General features: G+C 73.0%; 1 protein-coding gene across 5 annotated transcripts; it reads left to right on the top strand.

The window, feature by feature from the left end:
- The first annotated feature begins 21 nt into the window (after positions 1-21).
- On the top strand, positions 22-25402 carry PDE4C (phosphodiesterase 4C). 5 transcript variants are annotated; one of them, XM_059719870.1, is made up of 20 exons: positions 22-1004; positions 1620-1907; positions 2359-2495; positions 2590-3256; positions 5085-5160; positions 6976-7193; positions 13965-14156; positions 14353-14389; positions 14742-14815; positions 15029-15078; positions 17251-17363; positions 18452-18545; positions 20016-20191; positions 20386-20484; positions 20738-20902; positions 21144-21243; positions 21645-21799; positions 22276-22398; positions 22867-23049; positions 23561-25402. In XM_059719870.1, exons 4-20 carry the CDS (start codon positions 3186-3188, stop codon positions 24110-24112), a joined length of 2478 nt encoding a protein of 825 aa, XP_059575853.1. In that variant the 5' UTR covers positions 22-1004; positions 1620-1907; positions 2359-2495; positions 2590-3185; the 3' UTR covers positions 24113-25402. The 5 variants fall into 5 exon arrangements, with proteins under 5 accessions (XP_059575853.1, XP_059575854.1, XP_059575852.1 ...); XM_059719871.1 differs by having other exon boundaries at positions 2359-2504; positions 2590-2711; XM_059719869.1 differs by having other exon boundaries at positions 2359-2504.
- The last annotated feature ends 625 nt before the right edge of the window (positions 25403-26027 follow it).

Here is a 26027-nt window from a genome sequence, read left to right as displayed (position 1 = left end):
GGCGGGCGGGGGACCTGGAGGAGGAGGAGGAGGAGGCCGCGCGCGGGGCCGGGCCGGGTTTCGGGCGCGGCGGAAGCCGACTGAGACAGAAAATGGAAGCTCCGGCCTCGCTTCCCTTCTGGGAAACCCCGAGCGAGCGGGAACTGGCGGCGCGGCCCGGGCCGGCCCTCCCCGAAAGCGGAACCGGGGGCCGCCACCGGGCTCGGGGACAGGGCAGGCCGGGCCCAAGGCCGGCAGGTACTTCCCTGCGCCCGGCGGAGAGCACGGAGCTCGGCTGGCCGGAAGGACTGGGCCCCGCTCGACCCTGGCCGTCTCCCGTCCGGTGGGCCGCAGCCCCCCTCTCCCCCCGGGACTGCCCGCGCCCCCGTTTCCCCGAGCCGCAGCTACGGCGGGGCTGGAGCCGCGGTTCCGGGCAGGAAGCTCCAGCCCCCTCGCCCTGCCCCGGCCTGGCACCAGCCCTCGCTCCTCCTCCCAGCGTCCGTCGCCTGGAAGCCAGATGTGGAGCTGGAAACACCCCCGCCCCACGCCGCGGCTGCTCCCGGCCCCACCGGGGCTCCCCACGGCCGGATCCGGGCCTGGCTGCTGGAACGAGCCCCGGGGGCAGAGGGCAGGCGCCTGCGGGCGGGGAAAGGCGGCGCGGTGCGGGAGGGGGGAGGCGAGCAGGGCCGCCCGCGTCTTCCCGGCCCGGGCCGATGACGGGGAAACTGAGGCACGGAGGGGCAAAGTGACTCCCCCACGATCGCGTGGCAAAGTGGCGGAGCCGGGAGGGGAGCCCAGGCGTCCTGCGCCGCCCCCGGAGGAGGCCGCGGGGAGTGCTGCCCGGCGGGGGAGCGCCTGTCCCGCCCCCCCGGCCCGCAGGTGAGAGCTGCCGCAGGTGCCGGGCCCCGCCTCCCCGGGGCGGATATAAGCTGGAGCCGGGCGCGGGGCTGGGCCCGGCTGCAGGATGACCGGGGGTGCGTCCTGGCTGCTGCTCGGCTGCTGCGTGTGGGCCGCGCTGGCCCGAGGTAAGGGCGGGAGGGGTCCAGCAGGCAGGTGGGTGCGAGGGGCGCCCCACAGCCTCGGCTGCACCGCGGCCCCGGGCAGCTCCCGTCCTGTCCCCCCGGAGCAGAGCCGTGTCCCGGTCGAGGGGAGGTGGGCATCGCCCCTAATCCGCGGGGCGGGATTCATGTGTCTCCCCGAGGGTCTGGAGCAGGCGTGGCTGGGGGGAGAGCGACGTGGGGCCAGGTCCTTTCCAGACGGCGCCTGTCCCACGGTGCAGATCGTCCCCGGGTCCCGCGGGGAAGGGGTTCCCCGTCTGCGGCTGCTGCCTGTAGGGCCTGGGCGTCCCATTCCCCTCCGGGGCAGTTCCCCGGGCCGCGGGGCTGGGACCCCACGCAGGGTAGCGGGGGCGGGGCTCCCCCGGAGCGGGGCCGGCCTGCCGCGTGGAGCTGGCGGCGGGGGAGGGACGGGGCGGGCGCCGATGCAGCCTCCCTTCCCCGGAGGGACGCGGCTCGCTGCGCCGGGGCCCGCCCGTGGCTGCCTTGGCCCCCGGCCCAGGTGGCCCCGCCCGCCGGGCAAACAGGATCCGCGTCGCTGCAGGCATCAGCGGCGGGCGGGAGCTTCCCCTCTCGCACCTGCAGGGAAGGCGGCGGGGCCCCTCGCGAGCGCCGACCCGCACTCCCAGAGCGCCCCCACCCCGCGGAGCCCCGGCAGCGGCCCCGGCCCCAGCCCCAGCCCCGGCCCGCCTGCCACGGGCAAAGAAGCGGAGACGTCTCCGGCAGCGCCTGAGCTGAGCTCCGCAGCCAGCCCCGCTCCCTCCCGCACAGTCTCGGCCCCGAGCCCCGCAACGACCCTGGGCAACGCTACCGCCGCCTCCGCCACCGGGGAGACCGCGGGGCCCGGCAGCAGCACGAACGGCACCGGCCCGGGTGAGCCGCTGCGGGGTGCGGGGGGCGCGGTGCGGGGCCGGCTCCCGCTCGGGGTCTCCCTTTCGGTGCAGCTCATCCCGGGGCCACCAGGTGGCGCCGCCGCCCCATCACGGGCCCGGAGCGGGGGGCTGCGGGCTCCGAGCCGGGGCGTCGGGAGGTACCAGCCTTCCACCGCGGGGTCGGAGAGGGCTGGGGGAGCGGGGCGGCCACGGGAGCGGGGCCGCGGGCTCCGTGGGGCAAAGAGCGCGGGGGCCCGCAGGCTCCACGGCCGGCTCGCAGCCTCGGGGCGCCATCCCCCCGCCGTGCCCGGCCCCCGGAGCGGCCTCGGGGCTGGGGGGAAGGGGGAGAAGAGGTCGAGCGGCCCCCGAGCAAGCGAGGAGTACTGCCGTGGGTGCTCCTCGGGCGGTGAGAGCTGGGGGGAGCCTCCGAGCCGTGTCCCCAACCCCCACAGCGGAACCGTCCGTGTCCCGGAGCCCGGGCCTGGTGGCCGTGATCTGCCTCTTCGTCTCCGTCCTGGCCATCACCTCCGCCCTGCTGCTCGCCCGCTTGTGCTGCCCCGCCGAGCCCGCCTTCCAGCGCCTGGACGAGGTGCCCATGGTGGGTGGGCCGGCGGGCTGGGGCGGGGGCAGGCCGGGTCGCTCCCGGCTCTGGGCTCAGGCTCCGCCTGGCTTTCTCCCCCCAGGGGCCCGTGGCCGAGGACTCGCCCTTCGCTCGCTGCCCTCCCAAGTAGTGGGTCCCGTCGGCGGAGCCCGGGGCCGCCCCGCGTCCTGCCGTCGCGGGCCAGGCCCGCTCGCGCCAGTTGCGGTGAATAAAGAGGCTGGGAGGATGCTCCTCGTGGCTGCGCGCTGCCTCGGCTCCTGGGGGCCCCTCGTCGCGGCCTGCAGCAAGTAGCTGCCCCGCGGGTCGGTGCGGGCCGGGGCAGCCCGAGCCCGCTCTGAAGGAGCCGGGCGCTGCAGCCGCCTGTGCCCGCGCCGCTCCCTCCGTCTGGTGCCAGGGAACCGGCTCCGCTTCACAGGCGCCCCTGGCAAGGTCACAGGGAGCCGGGGCGGCGCCTGCGCTCCGCGGCCCGGGTCAGGCTGGGGACACGGCCCCCGCAGGACCGGGAGGGCTACTCCCTGCCTCCGGCATCGCTGGGTATCGCGCTGCGCCCCCGTCCCAGACCTAGCCAGGTAGGGCCGAAGCCCCCGGCCCAAGCTCCCATCCCCGGGCGGGGCACAAGCCAGGGCCTGGCTCCCGGGCGGGAGGTCCGAGCTGGGGGCCGGCCATGGGAGAGAAGCGATGTGTCGGATGCCCCGGGACTCGCATCGCAGCCGCGACGGACAGAGGCAGGCGGAGGCTGGGTCCCCCAGGTAGGTGCCCCTCGGCGCGGCACCCCGCAAGCCCCCGCCGGCGCCCCGGGTCTACACGGCACTGCCCAGCGCCGGCCCCATGCTGCCCTACGGCCCGTGTCCCGCGGAGGCGGACACGGTCGGAGCGGCGGAGCCGGAGCGGGTTCCCATGACCTCCGGCGGCCGCGGCGTGGCCGGACACGCAGCCCAGGCTAATGAATAACGCGGGGCTGCAGCTAATTATTAACGCGGCGGCTGCAGCCTGCGGCTCAGCGCTGTGAACCGAGGAACTAGCAGGTGCTGGGGCGGGAGGGGAGCTCGGGCCTCCCGAGAGGCAGAGGATAGGATGCTCCTGAGGTGAGCGGCGCCCCCGGCTTCTCGTGACCGTGGCCTCAGCCCCGGGGCACTCCCCACACCGCGGGCTCCGGGGTGCCGGTGTGGGGTACACCCTCTGCTGGGGTGGGACCAGGTGAGGTTGGGAATGGGGGGGGGGTCCTTCGGGGCTCCACTGTCCCCTGGCTGCACTCGGGGCAGCAACCGCCTTGCCTGCTCCCCCGCAGGTGCTTCTACGTCTGGGTGCTTCTCCGCACCTATGCGGGGCCGCGCCCCGGCTACCCGCTGCGGGAGACGCTTCCCAGTCCCTCGGCTCAGCGGGTCTGCGTGGCCGAGGAGCTGGGAGCCCGGGTGCGGGGGGCTGTGGGGAGAGACCCGGCCTACCTTGTCGCGGCTTATCCCGCGGCTTTTCCAGTATAACTAGTGCCGCGCCCCGCCCCGCCCCGCCCCGCCGTGCCAGGGCTCCGGGCAGAGCAGTCGGAGGGGAACAGCGCGCTGCGGAAACGCGGAAGGCGAGAGCCGCGCTCCTCCTCCGCTGCCAGCGCCGGCCCCACACGGCCCGCGGGGAGGGCAGAGGCGTGAGGGCCCGTGAGGGGGAAGTGTACGGGTCACTGCGGGCTGCCAGAGCCCCGCGGCCAGCGAGGGAGCAGGGCGCGCTCCCGTTGCCCCTGCCCCTGCCCCTGCCCGCGGGCGCCCGGCTGCTCGCGGTAAGTCTGGGTGGACCCGGGACCGGCTGCGCGGGGCGCTGGCGGCTCCTTCCCTGGAGCGTGCCCCGTCGGCCGGTGCGGGCGCGGGGTCCAAGCCGGAGCGCCGGCGTGGCTCCCGAGCTGTCTGCGCGGAGCCTGCGGCGTCTTCCCTGCGGGGCGCTGCCCGGGCCCCGGGCTGGAGCAGGGGGAAGGAGGGGAGGCGGCTCCGCGGTGCGGGGCAGTGGCGGGCTCTGCCAGGCGCTGGGCTTTCGGGGGAGGCCGAAGGCAGTTGCTCCCGGCTCTGGCTTCGGTCCTCAGGCGCCGAGGGGCAGCGAGGGGGCAGCAGGGTCCTGAGGCAGGGCTGATGCCCTGGGCCTGGCGACAGAGCCGGGGCCGAAGCCCTGTCCTGAGCCCGGCGGGGGCATCGCGGCCGGCCCCGTCGGGGCAGGGGGACAGGACACAGCTCCTCTCTGCAGCTGCCCGGACGGCTCGGAGCCGAGCCGGCAGTTGGGCAGCCGGGGCGCTCTGAGTCACGGGAAAGCGGCAGGGGCAGGAGCTCCGCGGCCGGGGCGGGCCGGCGAGGAGGGCAGGGGCCACTCCAGGGTGTCTCCGGGTACCCGGAAGCGGCCCAGAGCCGGGGCCGAGACTGACGCCTCCTCCCGGCGCGGTCATCCTCGGGCCCTGGCTGTGCGGCCGGGCCGGGCCGGGCCGGGCCGGGCCGGGGGTTAGACGGGGCCTGCGGGACAGGGGCGTCCGAGCTGTCGGAGCAGCCTCGGGGCCCGGGCCGGCCCGGGCCTGGGCTCTGACCTCCGCTGTGCTGTCCGTTGCAGGGACGGAGCGATAGCGGCCGGCGCGGGGGGCAGGATGCGGCGGAGCCGGACGGCCGTGTCCTTCCTGAGCATGGAGGTGAGTGCGGCCGGGCGGGGGGTGCTCACGGTCATGGTCATGGTCACGGTCACAGCGCCCGGCCCCGCCATCCGCGGTCACCGGGGGCAGAAGCGTGAGGACGGGGCCGGCGGGGCGGGGCGGCGGGATGCTCCCCGAGCAGAGCGGCCGGTGCCCCCTCCCCCCGGCTGAGGAAGGGAAGGAAGGAACTTTCCCCATCGCGGGGCCTTGGCTAAGAGCGGCCGGGCCCGCAGCCGCTGCCAGTTAATTATCCCCCAGCGCCGGTTAATGATTGCGGGTCCCGCTGCCCGCGCAGCTCGGGCCTCTCTAGGATTTTTCCGCTGTGCAGTTTCGGGGGGGGACCCCGCACGGCCGGGGTCGCTCCCTCGGGGGCCGGGCCGCGGGCTCCCCGTGCTTCCCAGAGACCACCCCCGCACGGGGAGCGGGGAGCTTCCTCGCCGCCTGGGTGGTCGCGGGCCGGCCCCGCGCAGCCTCCCCGGGGCACGAGTCGAAGGACATTCTTCAGCCTAAAAAGGGAAGAGGCAGGGACGTCTCCGGAGCGAGCGGCGGCCCCGCTCCCCGCAGGGTCAGGCCTGGGCCGCGGCTGCAGCTGCCTCCCGCATCCCGGGACCCCCGCCGCAGGGCTGGGACCGCAGGGGACGCCCCGGGCAAGGCTGCAGCCCCCGCAGCTCCTCCCGGCTACTCCTGCCCTGGTGCTCAGCGCTGCACGTCCCTAGAGACAGAGAAGGGGAGACAGGGCAGGGGCCGAGCTGGGCAGGGGCCCAGGCGCAGTCCCGGCCGGGAGAGCACGGGGACCCCGGCCCCCTGCCCCGGCAGGGCTGGCGCTCCGAGGCGCTGCATGCTCGCGGGGTCCTGACCCCTCGCCCGCCGCCGGGCCTGTCCGCCTCGGCGGGGGCTGGCTCGGGCGTCCCGGTCCAGGCCACGGCCGCCGGGCAGGCGGCTCCTCGGCCCCAGCTGCTGCAGCCGCCAGCGGGGCCGGGCTGCGGTGCAGCTCCCCCGGGCCCAGTTCAGAGCGGCCTCGGTGCCAGCCTCGCGCCAGGGGCCCTCCCGCACAGCCCGGACCAGACCCCCGCCCCGCCGATGCCTCCCGCTCCCACCCTCGGGCCGGCCCTGCTGCACGTGCTCCGCACCGCTCCTGTCCTCTGCGCCCTGTGCCCCCGCCCTCTTCCCCCGGGCAGGCGGGGGCTGCAGCCCGGGGCCGGGGACCACCCTCCAGCTCCAGGGATGGCCGGGCCCCTGCCGCAGCCCCGATCTGGGGCTCCCGGAGCTGGTGCCTGAGCTGAGGCTCCCTCTCGTAGCTCGGCTGCGGAGCCTGGCGGGCCGGGCCAGCCGGGCATCTCCGCGCTCGGATGGGAGCGGGGCCCCAGCCTGGCAGCACCCGGCCCGCCCTAGCTGGGGGCCGCGGGCGCCTTTGGGGAGCCGTCGGGGGAAGAGCCAGCCCCGACGAGCCCCGGTCCCGCAGCCCCACGGAGCTCGTGGGCGCGTGTCTGCCTGGACCCGCCTGCCAGGAGAGACGAGGGGGTATCCAGTCCAGCTGGGCAGAGCCGGGGCTGCGAGGTCCCCGCCTGGACCTCTGCCTCTGCCTCCTGGGACCGCGGACAGCTGGGCAGGGGTAGGGGCAGGAGGAGCCGGGGGCTGCTCCAGCACCGCGGAGAGCTCCTCGCCCGGGCCCGCCCGCGTGTGCCCGCCCGGGCGGAGTGGGGCCGGGGTCCGCCCCTGGGCTTCGCCGGCAGCGGCCGCGCTTCGTCCCACCGGGGAGGGTGGGCAGGGCTCGGGGGCGCCGGGCTGCGGCTGACGAGACGCCTCTCCCCGCAGAGATCCCGGGACGCCGCCGACCTGGGCTCGTGCGGCGCGGCGCCCCCCGTCAACGCCATCAAGCGCCGCTTCTCGGGGACCCCGCTGCTGCCGCCCCTGGCCTGCCGCCACGGCGCCCTGGGCGAGGCCGGGCGGGCGCCGGAGCCCGAGGCCGCCAGGGTGGTGTTCACCATCGAGGAGAGAGGCCCGAGCGGCGGCGAGGAGCTCGGCATCCTGCGGTAAGAGGTGCCGGGCGGCGGGGCGATGCGGGGCCCCGCACATACCCTGGCCCGGCGGCTGCGCGGGGGGCTGGGACCAACGGGCCCGTCGCCTCTCCGGGCACCTCTGGCCCGGCCGCGCCGGTCCTCGCCGCAGCTCCTGGGGGGCTGGAGGCGGGGGGCGGCGGCTCCCCCCGCCCTCCACCGCCGCTGTGCAGAGCACGTCGCGCCCGGCCCTGCGCCTGCTGCTCGGTGGCAGCGGGCATCCATCACGGCGTGCGCCGGGCCCGGGGGCCTCCTGCCTGCTTTGTATGCACCGCCGCAGCGTCATCCCGGAGATGTATGGCCCTGGCTCTCCTCGCCCGCCCCCTCTCCCCCGCTTCCTGAGGGGGGCCGGGAGACGAGGGGCAGGCTGGGGGGGGGGGGGCCGCTGTGGCCTCAGGGGTGCTCCGTGCGCCCCGTGGCCCAGCCCGGAGGGGAGATCTCGCTAGCCCTGCTCTGGAGGCAGCAGCGACTCCCGGCCGGGGGCAGGGAGGGGGGGCCGAGGGCGGCAGGAGCTCCCTGCGCCTCGTCACGAGCCCGGCCCGGGGCTCTTCTCACCTTCGTCCGCCCCTGCGTCGCGCTGGGGGAGGCAGAAGAGCTCCCGGCTCTGCAGGGGGGGCTAGGGGAGCCCCGGCCCCGCAGCGTCGAGCCCCGTCGAGCTTGCCCGGAGGGAAACTAGGGGCGGGGCGAAGCGGGGAGAGGAGAGGCGCAGCTCCCGGCCAGGTCTCCACACTGAGGCTTGCGCCGGTCTAGGCTACCGGACACCCCCAGGGCAGCAGCAGTGCCTCCCTGCGGGGACTATAGCCCCGACGGGCAGCTGTCCTCCGGTGCGGGGCCGGGAACGCGGCGGCCGCCCTGCAGCGGGGCGACGAGCGGGGCTCCGGGCCCCGGGGCTGGTTCCGGGCGGGCCGGGTAGCAGACAACGCGGGGACAGGGCTGTGGCTCCGAGCGGGGCGGGGCACGCTGGGCTCCGCCGGACCGGGGGCGGCTCAGACGGGGGCGTGGGCGGGAGCGGCCCCGGGAGCTGCCAGCCGCATATATAAGAGGCGGTGCGGGCTGGCGCGGGCTGCGGGGGTGGCGGCGGAGCAGCTGGAGCCGGGAGCCGGGCCGCTCTCCGGGGGCAGCAGCGGGGAAAGTGCCGGCGCGGCTCTGCCCTCCCCTCCCGTCCCCGCGGACGCCCTCGCCCGTCCGCGCCCGGTCACCAGCCCCGTCCCGCCCCGCGCTCCCCGGCCGCTTCAGCACCGGCGGCCGGACAGCGCCCGCCCTGCCCCGGCCCGGCCCGGCCCGGCCCGGTCCGGCTCCGCCAGCCCGCCCGCCCGCCCGCCCGCCCGCCATGCAGCGGAGCCGCGAGGCCGCCGGCGCGGCCCGGCCCCCGCAGCACCTGTGGCGCCAGCCCCGCACCCGCATCCGCATCCAGCGGCGGTTCCACTCGGACACCGAGAGGGACCGGCTCCGCCGCGACGCGGCCGCCCCGCTCCGGCCCGGACTCCAGACGGCGCGGAAGTCCTGGCCCTGCTCGCTGCCCCGCCGGTGAGAACCGCCCGCGGGTCGAGGGGGCTGAGCCGGGCTGGGCGGGGGACTGGTCCAGCCCTTGGCGGCCGGGGAGCTCACCTCGGGGCCGCAGCTCCAAGGGGCCCGGCTGGGGGTTGGGCCGGGGTGGCTCCCCCGGGCTGGGCCGGGCCGGGCCGCTCCTGCCGGGTGCCGGCGCGTGACGGAGAGCGCACGCAGCTGTGCCTGATGCCCGGCCGAGCACCTCCGCGACGACCCCGCCGCAGCCCGGCCTTGCCGGGGGCTCTCGAGCTAGTCCATGGCCACGGGGGGTACAGCAAGCGTCGTGGGCCACCCTGTGGCCTTTGCGGGGCCCGGGGGCAGCGAGCAGAGCCGGCCCGGCCGGCCGATCTCGCTGAGAGGGAGCTCCGTGGCTGGGCGCTCTCAGGCCCCCCCAGCTCCCTCGCTCTCGGCCCGGCATTCCGGCCACGAGCGGCCACCCGGCCCCCCCGCCCCCTTCCGGTGTCTGCGGGGCCCGAGCGGCTCCTTCACGCACGCACTGGGCCCGGGAGCGGGACCGAGCCGGCGGCTGGGGCCGTGGCCTCGGGTACCCTTTGCGAGGAGCCGAGCGCTGCCCGTTCCCCGGCGCCGGGCTCCCCGCGCTTGTGGAGTGGGTCACCGCTCCGTGTCCCGCTCTGTATTCCGCTCCAGCAGCGGCGGCGTTCAAGGAATACCAATGAGGTCCCGGCGACGCCGAGCTGCGGCGCAGGCTATGCGGTTCGGCCCCGTTCCCCGCAGGCGCTTGTCCCGGAGGCGCCAGGCGAGGTGCGGGGCAGACGCCGGCCCGCAAAGCCCCCAGGCCCTGCCCCTGCCCCGCCATGAGCGGGGCACGCTGGTGCAGAGGCGCTGCCCGGGCCCTGCAGCCTGAGCTCCGGGGCAGGGGCAGCGGCGGGGGACCTGGCTCTGGGGCTGCCCTCAGTGACCGTCGCGGGTCGTTGCGCCCGGCCCCGACGGCTCCTGCCCCGGGCCGCGCCGCAGACAGAGCTCAGAGACCCTTGTACCTGCCCCCTCCCCCCCCGCAGCCAGGAGAGCGAGCCACTTGCCCACCCGGAGCAGGGAGCAGCCGGAGCCAGGCCCTTGCGGCTCCCGGGGCGGGGAGTCGGGCCGCTGCGGCTCCATCCCCGCCAGGCCCCGGACTAGCGGTGGCGGAGGCGCCCAGGGCCGGCGCTGCCGTCGGGGCGGTCCGTGCCCGGGCCCGGGCACATGCTGAGGCTCCTCCCGCGGCGCTGCCATCCTCTGCTGCCCTTGGCCGGCGCCCCGGCTATCCCCGACCCGCAGCGCCCGTCAGGCGGCCAGGATCTGCGGCCGGGGCTATTCTTAGTTCGTTCGCAGCTCGACCTTGGCGGGTGCCCTGGCCGGGGGCTGCCCCGTGCCCCGCCGCCTCGCCGCCCCGCGCCGCCCGCAGTCGCGGTTACTCGGGGCCCACGAGTCCCCGAGCCCCCGGGGCTGTGCGGGGCCGGGCCGGACCGTGCGGGACCCGGCTCAGCTCCGCCCTGCCCGTGGCTGCCGAGCCCGGACCCCTGCCCGCGGCGCCGGCCGCGCTGGGTCGCGGCCAGGGGAGGCTATTTTTGCCGCGCGAGGCTCAGCAGGTGCCGCGGCCGCCGGGAGGGTCGGGCCGGGCCGGGCCACCAGCCCGCCGCCGCAGGGCCGCCGCGGCTCTGGGGTCGGGGGCAGCGCCGACGCCCCCCGGAGGCTTCCCCCTGCCCGTGTCTCGCTCCCCGGGGAGCAGCGGGTCCCCCTTGCGGCCCCCGGGCCGTGGGGCTGCGGAGCCTGGTACCTCCCCGGCTCTGCCCCATCCCCGGGCGGCTTCAGCCTGGCTGCTCCCCACCTGGTCCCGCTCCAGCGCCCGGGGCCGGCGGCCAAGAGCAGCCCTCTGTGCCCCGCCGGGGACCTGGCCCCGCCCCAGGGTCCAAAGTCCCCCGCGCCCGAGGCCGCGGTGCGGGGAGCGGGGTGCGGGGGAGGAGGGGGCTGGGCTGCCGCAGAGACCCCGGAGCCCGGCCCGCGGCGCGGCTGCCCGGCCCGGCGGGGGAGGGGGGCCGAGAGTGAGCAGCTGCGGAGCCAGACAGTTGTTTAACTTCCCAGGCCGCGGGGAGGGGAACGGAAAGTTTCCCTGGGAGCCGCGTCCGTAGCGCGCTTCCTGCCCCGGCCCCGCGGGCGGCTCCGCTCCCGCAGCCGAGCCCCCGGCCCGGCCCCGCACCCCGCCCTGCGCAGGCAGCCCGCAGCGGCCCCATGGAGCGAAGTTAGAGGCGAGAAGGCGGCGGCCGGAGCCGCGGGACCGGGCGGGTGCTCCCCGAGGCAGGCGCGTGGCTCCGCCGACCTCCCTCCCGGGTGCGCCGCCGGCGCCCCCCGATGCTGAACCTCAGGCGCGGCTCCCCGGGGGCCTCTCCCGGCACCTCGCCCCGCAACTCGCCCCGCAACTCGCCAGTCCTCTTCAGGAAGCTCCTCATGAACCAGAGCATCCGGCTGCAGCGGCGCTTCACCGTGGCGCACCCGCTCTGGTGAGGGCCGGGCTGGGGGTGCGGGGTTCCCAGCTGAGGGAAGGCCGGGCCTGCGGGTCTGGGAGCGACGCCCCGAGGAGCCGGGGCCGGGCCGGGGACAGAGCATGGCCTTGCTGCCCCAGCGCCCCCCGCTCTCTCTGTGACCCGCCAGGGCTGCCCGTGCTCCCCGTGCGGCTCCTCGCTGCGGGAAGCGGGGCCGGGAATCCGGCCGGAGGGTCCCTCCACCGTTCCGGGGGCCCCGGGCACCTTCCCCCGCAGGCGCAGAGCCCCGGCCCCGCACGGCCGCGCAGACTTTGTTCCAGGACATCGCGGGGCTCCCTGCGGCCTGGAACTGCGGGGCCGTGCGGGTGGGAGCAGGTCTGCGCCGCGTTTGCAGGCTCCTGCCCAGGCCCAGGCCCAGGCCCAGGCCCAGGCCCGGGTGCGGCGGCACGGGGGCTGCCCGGGCTACCCCATATGCCCCCGCCGCAGGCCCCAGCGTGTCTCGGCCGAGACCTTTGCGTGGCAGGACAGGCTATTTATAGAGGACACGACCCCCCTCCCCCCATCAGCTGCCATCGCGAAAGTAAACAGCCGGGGACGAAACACATTTGTCCCTTGGCGCGGCCGCGGGCCCCCTGGGCCCGGGCTCCGCAGTCCCCTGGGCCCACAGCCGCCCCCGGCCCCGGGCACCGCCACGCTCCGTGCGGGGATGGGGGGCTGCGTGGTCTTCCTGCTGCCGTCACGGGGGTGTCCGGGAGACGGGTTGTGCCCGCCCGCTCGGGGTAGCCCCCCGGCGGGGGCTGGGAGCAGCGGGGGCAGGCAATGCGGGTTGCTGCTCCCGCACCCCCCTTGGCACACCCTGGATCCGCCCCTGCCGGGAGTCCTGACCCCCCTCGACGGCGCGGGCCCCGGGGCCTGCCCGGCTCCTCGGCCTGGCCCTGCCGGCCTGGCGGCTCCGGGGTCCGTGCGGGGCGGGCAGCGGCCGCAATGGGGCTTTGTCAGCCCGGTACCATCGGCCCGCGAGCGCCGGGGCTGGGCCCAGCGCCGGGTCACCCGCGCCCTGCGGCCGGGCCGGGGCGGCGGGGGAAGCTCGTGGGTCTGAGCGGGTCAGCACGGGCCGGGCCGGGCCGGGGCTGCGGCTCTCGGGGGAGATGCTGCCCGGCAGCCCGGCCCGGCCCGGCCCGCAAGCACGCGAGCGTCGGGGACCCGGGGCGGAGCCGGTGCGTGTGCGGGGGCCGGGCCCGCTCCTCCTCTCCCGCCCGCTCGCTCCGGGGAGGGCACGGATGCGGAGCCCAGGCCGGGGCCCGGCTGCGGGAGGCGGCGGTGCGGGGGCGATGCGGGCGTGGGACCGCGGGGGTCTGTGTCCGGAGCCCCCGGACACGGAGGAGCCCTCCGACCCTCCCCACTGCCGGCCTCCGGCGCCCGCCCCGCCGCTGCAGTCAGGCTCGTGACCCCGGCCCCGTTCTCACGCCGCAAGCCGGGCTGCGGGGGTTGTCCCGGATCCTGCCGCAGGGAGCTGGGAACAGACTGCCCCGGGGTTGGCCCGCGGGCCAGGGAGCCTGTGCGCGGGATGCGCCCCGAGGGACCGGCTGCCAGCCCGCACGGAGGCACGGCCCACTGCGCTCCTGCTGCAGAGAGGCGCCTAGGGGCAGGGGGCTCGGGGCTGCCGATGGGCCAGAGCCTCCTGCCCCCAAGGAGGGGATGGCCCTGAAACCCACGCCCAGGCCAGGGCAGCTGGGGCAGACGTGGGGTCCCAGGGCTACTGCACAGCCAGGGTATTGGCAGGTCCTGCAAGAAGGGAGTTCACCGGAAACTTCCCAGGAGCTGCATGTGCCCTCCCCACCCCTCGTGACCTCCCGGTGGGGTGGGCAGCATGGGGCCACGGGCATGGAGGTTGCAGGGGAGGCTCCAAAAGCCATCCCGGTGGGGAACAGGCACCCAGGAGAGCCTTGCATGCAGACCCCGTGGGGGGCAGTGCCCACACCCAGGGGCCCAGCTGGCACCTCCAGGCCCTGAAGGCGGTAGAGGGTGTCAGGGTCTACACCAACCTTGACCCAAGCAGTCACTCAGTACTGGTGCCCATGACCTGGCACCCCACAGAGCACGGCAGTCCCTGCCCAGGCCCCCAGTGGGTGGCTGCAGGTAGCTGTGGCTGGTGTTGCTGGTCCCAGCCAGCTGTGACAGGGATGGCCCTGGGTGCAGGGGGTGGGGGACGGCACTGGTGCTGGGCAGGTTTGAGCACACAAGGCTGCTCCAGCCCCAGGCATGTCTGCAGAGATGCCTGTGGCTGAAGCAGGGGGACAGGGAGGGCAGGCAGGGCCTGGGGCCTGCCCAGCTTCCTCCATTCCCTGGGCCAGACCTGGGGTTGTCCTCTCCACCAGGCTAAGAATAGCTGTCTGATGGAGACCGGCTATTTTTAGCCAGCTAGCAGGTGACCACTGCCCCGTGGTGGGGACCATGCAAGACTGGCACCCACCACACTTGGAGCCAGGGGAAGGGCAGGAGCTCAGGTAGCTGCTCTCCACTGACCCCTCTCAGCCCTGGGGCCCTGTCCCCAGGATACGATTCCCTCCCTGCTGTGGCACCAGGCAAGTCCCATCCTGGGCCAGGGCGGGTGCCAGTGTGCAGGTGGGTGCAGTGTGGCTGGGTCTGGTGCAGGGGCAGGGTGGGGGGGCGGGGGGGGTACCTGCCTGCTGCTCTGAGCCCCACATCTCTCCCTCTGCAGCTTCGACATCGAGAATGGCCTGGCATCCGCACGGAGCCCACTGGACCCCCAGGCCAGCCCCAGCGCAGGACTCGTGCTGCAGGGCCCTTTCCCGCACAGCCAGAGGCGCGAGTCCTTCCTGTACCGCTCTGACAGCGACTATGACCTCTCCCCCAAGAGCATGTCCCGCAACCCCTCCATCGCCAGCGACCTGTGAGCACCCTGGGGTACCAGGACTGGGGCTGGGGAGTGCAGGGCTTGTAGTGTGTGTGGAACAGGTCGGCCAGGGGCAGCCTGCGCCCCTGAGGCTGGGCACTGAGCTCTGGACCAATGCCGATGGGCTTCAGACCTCCTGGGCACCAGGCCCTTCCCCAGCCCCCAGGGCTGACGTGTTGCCTTGTCCCTGCAGGCATGGAGAAGACATGATCGTCACACCCTTCGCACAGGTAGGAGCCCTGGAGCATGCACGTGTCTCCCTCCCCAGGCATCTCCTGCCAGGTGGGACCAGCACGGCCCCTGGGCCTCTGTGTGGGGCCTGCCTGCATCCTCCAGGCTGGCCTGGCCCCCAGTCCCCAGCTCCTGGGGAGGGGCTGCTGCCTCCTCCCATCAGCTCTGGGTGAAGCCTGGGCAGCTCCGGGGTAGCTGGGTCTGAATGCCTGGCTGGGCCATGCCAAGCTCCTCCTCACCCCCAACGGGCCCCACCGCAGGGCTTCCCAGACATGGGGCTGCAGGCACCTGCTTCCAGCTGCTCCTGCCCTGCCCTGCATGCCCTCAGGTGCCTGGTTTGGTCTCCCCCAGGTCCTGGCCAGCCTGCGCACTGTCAGGAGCAATGTGGCCGCACTGACACACCTGCAGGACCGCGTCACCAACAAGTGAGTGTGTGCACTGGGCGCAAGGCTCATGAGAAACTGGGCCCTTCCTGGGGGCTGTGGCCTGGTGGGGAAGCTCCCATTACACACAGGCTACCAAAGCAGCCAACTGGTGGGGGCCAGGGATGGGGATGGGGTCTGGGTCCCATGTGGGGGTGGACTGGGGAAGCATCAATGCCGTGGGCTCTCAGCACACCTGCTCCATGTGTTCTGCAGGAGGACGACCAGCAACAGCCCAGCACCCACCTGCAAGCCCAGCCTCTCCGGTGAGTGCCCCTGCGGCAATGGGCCCGGGGCCCTCCCTGACCACCCTGCCCTGCCCAGCTGGGGTTGGGGGAGGGCAGACCCTGTCCAGCCCTCTGTAGCTCTCCCTGTCCTCAGTTCCCCTCTCCTCAGCCAGGCCTGCTCCAGCCACGTGGCAGCCTCTTGGAGCCAGGACCTGGGCTACCCAGAGAGCCACCCACCTGAGCCTCCATCCTCACCCCATGCCCCCTCCCCAGCCAAGACCATGCACCATGAGCCCACCGTGAGCACCTCCACTCCCTCCCAGCCTGGCCCTCACCCATCCCAGGGCCCGGTGTGGCCTCCCCGCTGTGTTCCACTGCTCATGCAGCCCCTGCCATGCTCTGCGCTGGGGATGGATCCTGGTTGCTTGTGTCCCAGGCCACGCCACTGCCTGACACTGGGTCCCATCACACCCTGGCACTCCCCAGGGAGCTGCAGCCCTGGGTGTGAATGCACCCTGCTCTGTCCTAGCCTGGATGTGGCCTGGCATTGGCGCAGGCCTCCCCGATCCGTGCCGGGTTTTGCCTGCGCCCAGACCCTCGCTGTTCTGCCGCAGCGCGGATGGAAAGTCTCCTATTGACGTCAAATGTTCCATTAATAAAACACTCGGCCCGTGTCTCCAGCCTACCGCCCTGCTCGGGCGGGATCCCAGCAGCATCCAGCTGGGCTGCAGGATGGGCCCTGTCCCTGCTTCTGCTGCCTCAGCTGGTCCGGCACAGGGGCAGGGCCCTGTGCAGCACAGCCAGCCCTGGGGCCTGGCTGCACCCATGAAGCCGTGCGGCCAGCTGGGCAACCTGGGGCATGCAGCACCCTGAGCCCCTTGGCTTGGGGCCGCAGAAGCAGGGTGCGTCCGGGATGATCCTGCCTCAGGCAGGGCTGGCCAACATGACTTCAGGAGGTCCCTGCCAGCCCCACTGCTCTAGGATGCTGTGATACGGGGACTGGGGCTGGGGTGGCTCCCAGAGCTGCTCGCTCTCCAGCAGGTGGGATGGGAGGTTGCTGCGCACGGCTCTTCATAGCAGGTAGATGCTGAGTCCTGGGATTCTGCTTGAGCAGGGGCTCCGGGCTGGGCAGAGTCCTGAGGCGAGGCATTGCCACGGGGCTGTGTCTGGCACCCTTTCAGCTGTGCATGGGTCCCATGAGGTCCCTGCCCTGCTCCCAGGATGCAGTGTCAGGGGTCGCTGCTCCCAGCCTCACGCGGCTGCGGCTGTGGCTGTGGCTCTGGGCAGCCGCTCGCTGCATGCCTGCAGCTAGAGCGAGGCCGGCAGCCTGCAGCATTGCAGGGTCCAGGCTGCTCGCAGGCGCTGGGATCTTGACAAAGGTCAGAGGCCTCGGGCTGGTCTCCTGCCTGCTGCCTCCCCTTGCAGTCAAGGCCCTGCTCCTCTGAGCAGTATCCTTGCTTTTCCTCCCAACCTGGAGTGCACCTGGCTTTCCCAGCACCTGAGCACTCCATGCGTGAGGCCCTTTGCCTGCCCTTCATCCAGGCAGCCCCTGCTCAGCTACCTCTGCCCAGGCTGGGGGCACCCTCGGGGAGGCGTGGGGCAGCAGCACATGTTGGCCAGGCACCTGCCCTCGCACCCCTTGTCTCAGTATCTGCAGCTGCCGGGGCCAGCAGCAAATGTGCCAGCAGAGATAAGGCGGCCTGGTGCGAGGCCAGCTGGGAGCACAGCACAGGGCTGGAGGCTGAAGCCAGGGCCCTGGGGGCAGGGCTGGTCCCAGGGAGCCTGTCTCACCAGGCTCCCTGTCTCACCTTGTGCCCTCCTCATGGCCCCAGGCTGTATGCGATGCCTGTAGGAATGCAATGCCAGCGCCCAGCTGGGTCCTGCCCTGGTGCTTGTCCTGTGCTTTCCCATGCCCCTGGCCACATCACCACAGCAGCGCAACAAGCGGCTGTGATTGCACCCAGTATTTGCTGTTGGGCTCTGATCAGTGAGCCCGTGTCCCCTGCCCACCTGGTGAGTCCAGCCTCTCCCAGCCACATGCACCCCACAGCGGGTAAGTGAGGGCCTTGGGGCCGTGGCCTGCAGCTGCTGGTGAACTTCAACATACCAGGTCAAAGCATGTGGGGGAACGTGGGCCACGGTGCACAGGGCCCGGCCATGGTGCCATGGGCTACCAGAGTCCTCCAAGCTGCCTGCTCCTTCCACCCACAGAGGATGCCTACCAGAAGCTGGCTGTGGAGACGCTGGAGGAGCTGGACTGGTGCTTGGACCAGCTGGAGACCCTGCAGACCCGGCATTCGGTCGGCGAGATGGCCTCCAACAAGGTGAGCAGCACCCACGGCCTTGGCCCCAGCCTTGCGCATCCAGCCCCACATGGGCGCTCCGGGGTGGCTTCAGCTCCCACCTCCCAGTGTCATGCGTGGGGTCCCTCTGCATGTGCATGACCCCACGTGGTTCCCGCCGGGCCCTGGCACGACCCAGATTTCTGGGCTCCAGCCTGTAACAGCTACAGCGGGGAAACTGAGGCACGCACGAGGCTCCTAGGAATGTTTTAAGCCTGCCTAGGCTGCAGGCTGGGGGGCTCCGTGCTGCAGGGCAAGCCCCTGGGCACTGGACGGAGTGGGGAGACAAGGGGTGCCGGGCTGGGCCGAGCAGCCCCTGCACCGCCCCGGCGGGCGGGAGACAAAGGGGGAGCTCGGCCTGCAGCGCGGAAAGGGTTAAGGCTGCTCCGTCTCCGGTCCTACGGCTGCGGCAGCCAATGCGAGTGCGGTGCGGGCTGCGCCGCTCCTCGGCCGCGGGAGCGGGAGCGGGGTGCGTGCCCTGGGCGCGGGGCTCCCCGCACCGCCAGCGCCCAGCCCCGCAGCACAGACCCCCGCTCGGGGACCCCCCTGCCCCGGAGCGGCCCCGGCTGGTGCCCGGCTGGATGGTGCCGGCCTGGGCAGGGGGGTCGCAGGGCCCCCCCCGGCGCTGAGATGCCTGACGCGGGCCCCCGGCTCCCCGCGTCCTGGAGCTGCACCAAGGTAAGGGGTGGAGGGCGTGTGGGCCCACAGCGCACGGAGCTGCCTCGGCCCGGCTGCCCGCTGGGGCCACACCTCCCCCGGGGCAAGTCCGGGCAGACGTGCCCCTGGAGCCATGCGCTCCCCCTCAGCCCCCGGCCCGGGCGCTGCCCCCTCCCTGCCCGCCACAGCCAGGCCTCTGCGGGCACCCGAGGGTGCCGGCTCTGCTCCCTGCAGCGGGGACAGGCCCTGGGGGGCGGGTAGTGCGGGCACCTGCCCGCTCCACACTGAGAGCCTGCAGCCCTTGGAGGCTAGCCCGAGCTCTGCTTGCCAGGGAGGGGGACGGGGACGGGGACGGGGATGGGGATGGGGCACCAGGTGCGGGTCCTGTGACGGCCCTTTGCTCGTCCCTGCAGTTCAAGAGGATGCTGAATCGGGAGCTGACGCACCTGTCAGAAACCAGCCGCTCGGGGAACCAGGTCTCCGAGTACATCTCCAGCACCTTCCTGGGTGAGCGGGTGCCCAGTGCAGCTGCACCCCAGGCCATGTTCATGCAGCGCTGCCCCGGGGGCCGGACTAGTGCAGCCCTGTGCCCTGCAGGCACTGGGCCCTGCTGTCGGGCTCTGAACAAGGCCCCTGGCATGTGTTGTGCTGCACGTCACCCCCCAGCCCTGGCTCCCTACCCACCCATGCCCACCTGCCATATTCTGGTCCTGGCCAAGCTTCAGGCGAGGCAGCTAGACCCGCATGTCTGCAAAGTGCCCAGGTCAGGGACATGCCCAGGGCTGGCTCTGGCTTGGGGCATTGAGGCAGCCAGGAGCAGTGACCTTCAGCAGGGCAGGTCCTGGGCCAGCCAGGCCAGGAGCTATGGGACCAGGTAGGGGTGAGACGGAGGAAGAGAGGCCAGGGCAGCGGACCGCGGCAGTCGCCCCTGTGCCAGGCTGGGCTGCGGGTGTGAGCAAGGGCTGGTGAGCAAGGGCGGATCTCAGCTGCTCCCGGGGAGAAGGAAGGGGGCACAGGGAGGGATGAACCTCTGAGCTCGCAGCCAGCAGCAGCCAGACCCAGGGGAAGGCCAGGGCGATAACCCCATTGTACAGAGAGCGAAGCTGAGGCACAGCAAGGCAGGGACTTGCCCAGGGCAGGACACATCCCACAGCCAAGATGCCAGCCTCCCTCCGTCTCTACCAAGGGCTTCCCCCAGCACCCGCCCCCGCAGGGTGCCTGGCGAGCCTGTCAGACTGCACGGGCCAGGTCGCAGGAGCTGGCAGGCCGCGAGTAACCGGCTCTCCCAGCCGCGCTGCCCTGGGCTCCGCTGTGCCCAGTGTCGGCTCGCACGGGACGGGCACCCGGGCCTCGGGGTCGGAGGGATCCGGCCCTTGAAGCATCCGTGTCAGGGAAGCACCAGCATTCCTCCACACGTCGCCTCCCGTTGCCATGGCAGCGGGAATATTATTAGCCTCCTCTGACGTCAATTCCCGGTGTCTGCTGGTGCTGGGGGGCGAGCGGGGCTGCGCGGGGGGCGGCCGTGCTCGGGGCCGCAGCTCCGCAGGACGCTGGCGGTGGGAGGGCGGTTGGCTGGCGGCAAGGAGCCGGCACCACAGGCTGCAGCAGGCACACGGCCTCCACGGCCGGGGCGGCGGGGCTGGTATGTGCCGCAACTTGGCTGCATGGCCGCGTCCCCGCAGCCAGCCCCTGGCTATCCCCTGCTGCACATCGCCAGGCCGGGCGAGCCATGGCCCGGATGCCTCTGCACTGGGTTGGCAGCCTGCAGGCTTCACCCGGGTGTCCGCTCTGCACTGGCCGCTCAGCACGCGGCTCGGAGCCCGGAGCACCACCTGCGCTCAGACCCGCTGGGCTCCACGCTCTGACCTGGGGCCCGCGTCCACTCCGCGGGGCCGGGCAGAGCTCCGAACGCCCAGGCCCAGGCCACCAGCGCCATGCCCCAGCCCCCCGCTCACCGCCGCACCTTCTCGCCCCCAGACAACCAGCATGAGGTGGAGATTCCCTCCCCGCCGCCCAAGGAGGACAAGGAGAAGGCGCAGCGCCCCATGTCGCAGATCAGCGGTGTGAAGAAGCTCATGCACAGCTCCAGCCTCAGCAGCGCCAGCATCCCGCGCTTCGGCGTCAAGACCGACCAGGAGGGGCCCCTGGCCAAGGTGAGTGGGGCCCAGTGTCCGCGCCCCACGCCCAGCGTGGACCCCCCTCGCTGCCGGGGCAGTGGCTGCTGCAGAGATGCCCGAGGGCTGTGGCTTCAGATGGGTGGCCAGGAGCACAGTTATGTGCCCAGGCCCCCACTACCCTCCCCAGAGCCCCCTGGCCCCGGCTCATCTGCTGCCTCCATGTCCTCCAGGAACTCGAAGACGCGAACAAGTGGGGCCTTGACATGTTCAAAGTGGCCGAGTACTCGGGGAACCGCCCGCTCACGGTCATCATGTACACCATCTTCCAGGTGAGCCCGCCGGCCCACCGCAGGCACCGCGCCAGGGCCCTGCAGGTGCCCCATGGCTCCCATGCCCGGCAGCCCCCTCCTCCGCCGAGCAACAACCACAATCTCCCTGTGCCTGCAGAGATGCTGGGTGGCCCCGGCCTGGCGCCGGCTCCCACGTTACAGCCCCATGGTTGGCTAATGGGGCATGTTAACAGCGTGGGGGGGAGCGTGCTCCCCCCCTGCCAAATCCCACTAAAGCACCTTCCCCCGGCAGGAGCGAGACCTGATGAAGACCTTCCGCATCCCGCCCGACACCTTCATCACCTACATGATGACCCTGGAGGACCATTACCACGCCGACGTGGCCTATCACAACAACATCCACGCTGCTGACGTGGCCCAGTCCACCCATGTGCTGCTGTCCACACCGGCGCTGGAGGTGAGGGCCCAGGGGCAGCCACTTGGGGTGGTGGGGCCCCATGGAGGGGACGTGTGATGGCCCCCCCACGGCTGTGGCCAGGCCCACTCCACACCCCCAGTGGGCAGTGGCCCTAGGGCACATCGGGGTCTGGGGACAGCAGTGGTGCTGGTGGCGCTCGGACCCCTGGGGCTCAGTGCCAGGCCCCACATGGCCCCTGTACTGCCTCGTGCCCCTAAGGGAACAGGCCCCTCCACTCCAGGCGGTGTTCACGGACCTGGAGATCATGGCTGCCATCTTCGCCAGCGCCATCCACGACGTCGACCACCCAGGCGTCTCCAACCAGTTCCTCATCAACACCAGTGAGTCTGGCATGTCTGCCCCTCGGGGCTTGCCCCTCGTACCATGCCAAGCCCTGGCACTGCCAGGGTTCATTCCAGGGCGAGCGGAGACGCTGCCCAGGGGGGTCCCCACAGCAGGGTGCCACGAGGGGCTTGGCCGCTCTGCTCTGTGTTGGGGGTGCCTGGGGGCTGCGGCTGCTGGGGCCCTGTGCGAGCCCTGCCAGCATGAATGTGCCAACCTCCTGCCAGGCAAGTGATACCCCTGGACCAGCTGCAGCCCCAAGGAGCTGCAGGCACGTGGCTCCCGTGGCCTGGTCCTGTCGCGCTTCATGCTGCAGGTCCTGTGGCTTCCAGGACCCAGTCGTACCCCACGGCAGCCACAGGCTGAGTGGCCCCTGCGCTCACCCGCCCCGTGTCCTCAGACTCAGAGCTGGCGCTGATGTACAACGATGCCTCTGTCCTGGAGAACCACCACCTGGCCGTGGGCTTCAAGCTGCTGCAGGAGGAGAACTGTGACATCTTCCAGAACCTCAGCAAGAAGCAGCGGCAGTCGCTGCGCAAGATGGCCATCGACATGGTGAGGGGCCGGCCTGAGCTGCCCGCATGGCCCGCACCCCTCCTGGCTGCTGCCCTTCGCCCCAGGCCTCCCTGCCATCACTCGCACACCACTGGCACAGCAGAGTTAGTAACAGGGCCACGCAGAGATAGCGCAGAGCGGGGCTGAAGGGCAGCCCCAGACCCCGGTGCATTGGCAGTAACAGCCTGGCCGGTGGATGCGGCAGCTACAGGCGCTGCACTCGTGTCCAAGGTGCTGTATCCCTGGGATGGAGGGGGAACGATCGCCCTGATCCTGCTGCCACCCCTGGCTCCCCGCTCATGCCAAGGCATGGCGGCCTCAGGGGTCAAACGAGTGTTGTCCCAAGCACTGCGGTGGTGGGAGCTGCATGGGCAGCCCTTGGAAGAGGACATGGTGTGCGCAGGGCGGGTGATTCCCTGGCTACACTGGCCCCTTGGTGCATGGCACTGAGCTGTGGCTCCCCTGTGCCCACCCAGGTGCTGGCCACAGACATGTCCAAGCACATGAACCTGCTGGCAGATCTGAAGACCATGGTGGAGACCAAGAAGGTGACCAGCCTGGGCGTCCTGCTGCTAGACAACTACTCGGACCGCATCCAGGTGGGTGGTGTGGCTGGCAGCGAGGGCTGGGCAGGGCTGGCCCTCCTTGGTGGGGCACCTCTCAGGGCCAGCGCTGGCACTGTGGAGCTTCACTGGACAGAGATGGGGGCAGACAGTGGCACCTGAGCCCAGCCCGAGCCAGCCCCCTAGGCAGGCAGGAGAGCTTGGGCTTGGGGACCGTCCAGCCAAGCCCCTTCCCCAAAGCCCCCCAGCAGATGCTCCCTACCCCCGTCCTGGGCCACACATGGCTCTTCTGCAGCAGCCTCAGCCTTTGCAAGGGGAGCAACTTCACCTGGTAATGGCCCCTCTGGGGAAACCCACAGCCCCAGGGCTCTGCTGCTCCAGCCTGTGGGTGCACGGCCCTTGCTGCCACCCGGCACTGGGCCTGGCCAGCCTTAGGAGGGGGAAAGGGTGCAGGGCGAGGGCACCTCTGGGCCAGTCCCTGTACAGCCACACCTCTGTGCCCAGGTGCTGCAGAACATGGTGCACTGCGCAGACCTGAGCAACCCCACAAAGCCGCTGGAGCTGTACCGGCAGTGGACGGACCGCATCATGGTGGAGTTCTTCCACCAGGGCGACCGGGAGCGGGAGAAGGGCATGGAGATCAGCCCCATGTGCGACAAGCACACGGCCTCTGTGGAGAAGTCCCAGGTGTGTGCGGGGCCCCTGCTGCCCGCAGGATCCACGGGGGGCTGGAGCAGGTCGTGAGGGATTGGGCAGGGCAGGGCAGGGCAGGGAGGTACCCCAGCCAGTGCAGGAGCTGCCAGGCAGAGAGCAGGGCTCCCCAGGCCTGGTCCTTGCTGGCCCAGGGCAGCAGTGGCCCCTCGCTGCACGCTGTGCCCACGGGGCGTGGAGGCTGCACGTCCCCTCCTGCACTGCGGAGCCAACTCCTGCCTGGCTTTGCCCCGGGGATGTCTGTGCTCCTGGTTCGGTCCAGTTGTGCGCGCGAGCTCCCATCAGCTGTGCCCCGCATACAGCTGGAGCCCCTATGCCTGGCAGATATCCAGGGTCAGGGCTGCACTGGGGTGTCCAGGAGCTGGAGACATGGGTGTCTTTTGCAGGTGCTGACCTGAGCGCAGGGATCTGTGGGGCTGGGAGAGGCAGGCGGGCACACTGCAGCTGCCTGGCCCAGTCCCCTGACCCAGCTGTGCTGCTCCCCCAGGTCGGCTTCATCGACTACATTGCACACCCACTATGGGAGACCTGGGCCGACCTGGTGCACCCCGACGCCCAGGAGATCCTGGACACGCTGGAGGACAACCGGGAGTGGTACCAGAGCATGATCCCCCGCAGCCCCTCGCCCCCGCCCGAGGCACCAGAGCCCAGCCCAGACAAGTTCGAGTTGGAGCTGACGCTGGCGGAGGATGGCGAGTCGGAGCCCGAGGAGGCTGAGAGCCCGCTGGAGGAGGACACCAGTGGCAGCGACTCCAAGACGCTGCCCATGGATGACTCTGAATCCACAGAAACCGAGCTGCTGTCGGCCAGCTCTGCCGGGCAGGACTCGCCACCCCCGGGGCATGGCAGCCCCCACCGCAGCGCGCCAGCCCGGCAGGAGCAGGCTTTGAACTTTGACCATCAGGGGCCTGGGCTGAGGACGCTCTCGCCACCCGAGGGCAGCGCCCCCCCAGAGCCGGGCCGCGGGGGCAGCCAGGGGGACAGGGAGATGAACCTGGACTCTGAGGGCAACGTCACATTCCTGCCGCTGGGGACGTAACGCCGCCGGCACAGTGCCCACAGCTCTGCCTGCAGCCACACGGGGACTGGGCCCCACTGGGCCGTTAATAAAGGGAGAGAGAGTGGGGCCATCCTCTCCCCACTCTGGAGAGACCCCCGAGGCCTGGGCACTGGATTGCATAGCCCCTGCCCTGCTCCTGCCCCACTGAGGCCCAGGGAGTGCCCTGGAGCCTGGCACAAGGTGAGAGCGCAGCTGGCTCCGACGGCTCCTAGCTCAGGGCCCCGGGCCAGGACTGTCCAGCTGCTGGGGGCAGTCAGGGGCCCCGAGGCCTCCCGTGTGCTGCTGGGGCCCTGGGAAGAGCCTTTCACCTGGGAGCCCCCACCCCATGTCTCTCCCATTGGCCTCACTCTGTGCAAGCTGGTCCTGGGCACCCTGCACTTAGCCGTGCCCTGGCAGCCCTGGCAGGGTGATGACCCTGTGTCCTGAGAAGCTGGCCCTGGGGCCCTGCTTTGTGGCTCCCTTTACTTGGCCGGCCAGCCCGAGGTGAATACCTGGGGGAGGGGGCTCCCCAGGGCTGGGCACAGCGACCTGCCCCAGGGCCTGTGGATGCCAGCCTGGCCTGGCTGCCTCTGGACCCCTGTTGCAGGGCTGCCCCGGCCTCGCTTGCCCCAGGGCACCTACACCTCTGTCACCCCAGCACTGCCCCCCCCCCCCCACTTCTGAAGGGCTCTGGCTGCGTAGGCCCAGGGAAGCCAGCGCTGCCGGGGCCCTACTGGCGCAGGGAGGGCCACAGCCCTGGTTTGCCCCTGCCCCAGGGTTTGCAGCAGCCACCACTGAGTCCTGTCCGGCCCCAGCTCCCCGCACTGCCCCGTGCATCACAGTGATGGGGCAACCAGGCCCAAGCCCACAGGCAGTGGGCTGCTGCTCCCGCGCAGGCTCCTCTTGCTTATGCCACCGACTGAGCAAGCAGCCCTGCCAGGATGGTGCCACGGCCAGCCGGGCCCTGGGGACGGCATGGAGCAGACAAGGGGCCGTGCCCTGGGCCCGGGCCGGGTCGGCGTGACCAGGCGCTGGGCTGCGACCCCGGGGGCCTCTCCTTTGCGTGAGAGGGGAGCGGGGCTGGGGCTCGGGGCGCAGGACAGGAGCCGAGCAGAGCGGGCGGTGGTTTAATTTATTGGGGACGGGTTCACTTTTTAAAGCCTTTTGTAGCGCACTTTTCGCGGCCCCCCTCCCGGTGTTGCAGTCGGGCCGGCGCGGCGCGGCGCGGCGGGGGGGGCTCGTCCCTCTCGCATTAAACCTGGCTCCGTCCTTGGAGTTTTTCACCGCGAAGCCTGGCCTCGCCTGTCGCGCGCGCCCGGCGGCAGGGTGCCCGGCCCCGCACGGCGCCGGCGGCCGCGGGAGGGCGGTGCGGGGCGCCGTGCAGCCCAGCGCGGGCTGAGCCGCCTCGGAGCGCGGGGCTGCAAGCCGGGCCGTGTCCCGCGGCTCCCGGCGCGGTGCTGCCCCCCCGCGGCGGCCGGGCTGCGGGACGCCGCCGGGGTCCGCCGCTGCGGGCGCGCCCGGAGGGACCGGCAGCTCCGGCTGGCCCGGCCCAGTGGCCGGCGCGGGAGGGAGCGGGGGGCGGGGAGCGGGCCTTGGCCCCGGGGCCGCGAGCCAGCTCCGTGGGAAGGGATGCACGGCTGGCCTGGAAAGCCGCGACCCCCGGGCTCCGGCGGCGGAGGGGACACCTGGTGCCCGGCGCGCCCGGGTTAGCCCGTGCCAGGGGCACGGCAGGTGTGCGGGCGCCGAGCCAGGCCGCGCAGCCCTCCCCGCTGCTGCAGAGGCCTAACGCCCTGCCTGCAGGCCGGAGGGTGAAGAGCCACCAGGATGGCCCGCCCAGGCTAACGGAGCCCCCTGGAAAGCTCCCCGGGCCGGGGCGGCTGAGCCGGCTGGACGGAGGCCCCGCCTGGTCCCCGCT

This window comes from Alligator mississippiensis, chromosome 16 (assembly GCF_030867095.1).
Source record: "Alligator mississippiensis isolate rAllMis1 chromosome 16, rAllMis1, whole genome shotgun sequence".
Lineage (NCBI taxonomy): Eukaryota > Metazoa > Chordata > Crocodylia > Alligatoridae > Alligator > Alligator mississippiensis.
The sequence above is the reverse complement of the archived record's forward strand: the minus strand, read 5'-3'. Positions and strand labels throughout refer to the sequence as shown.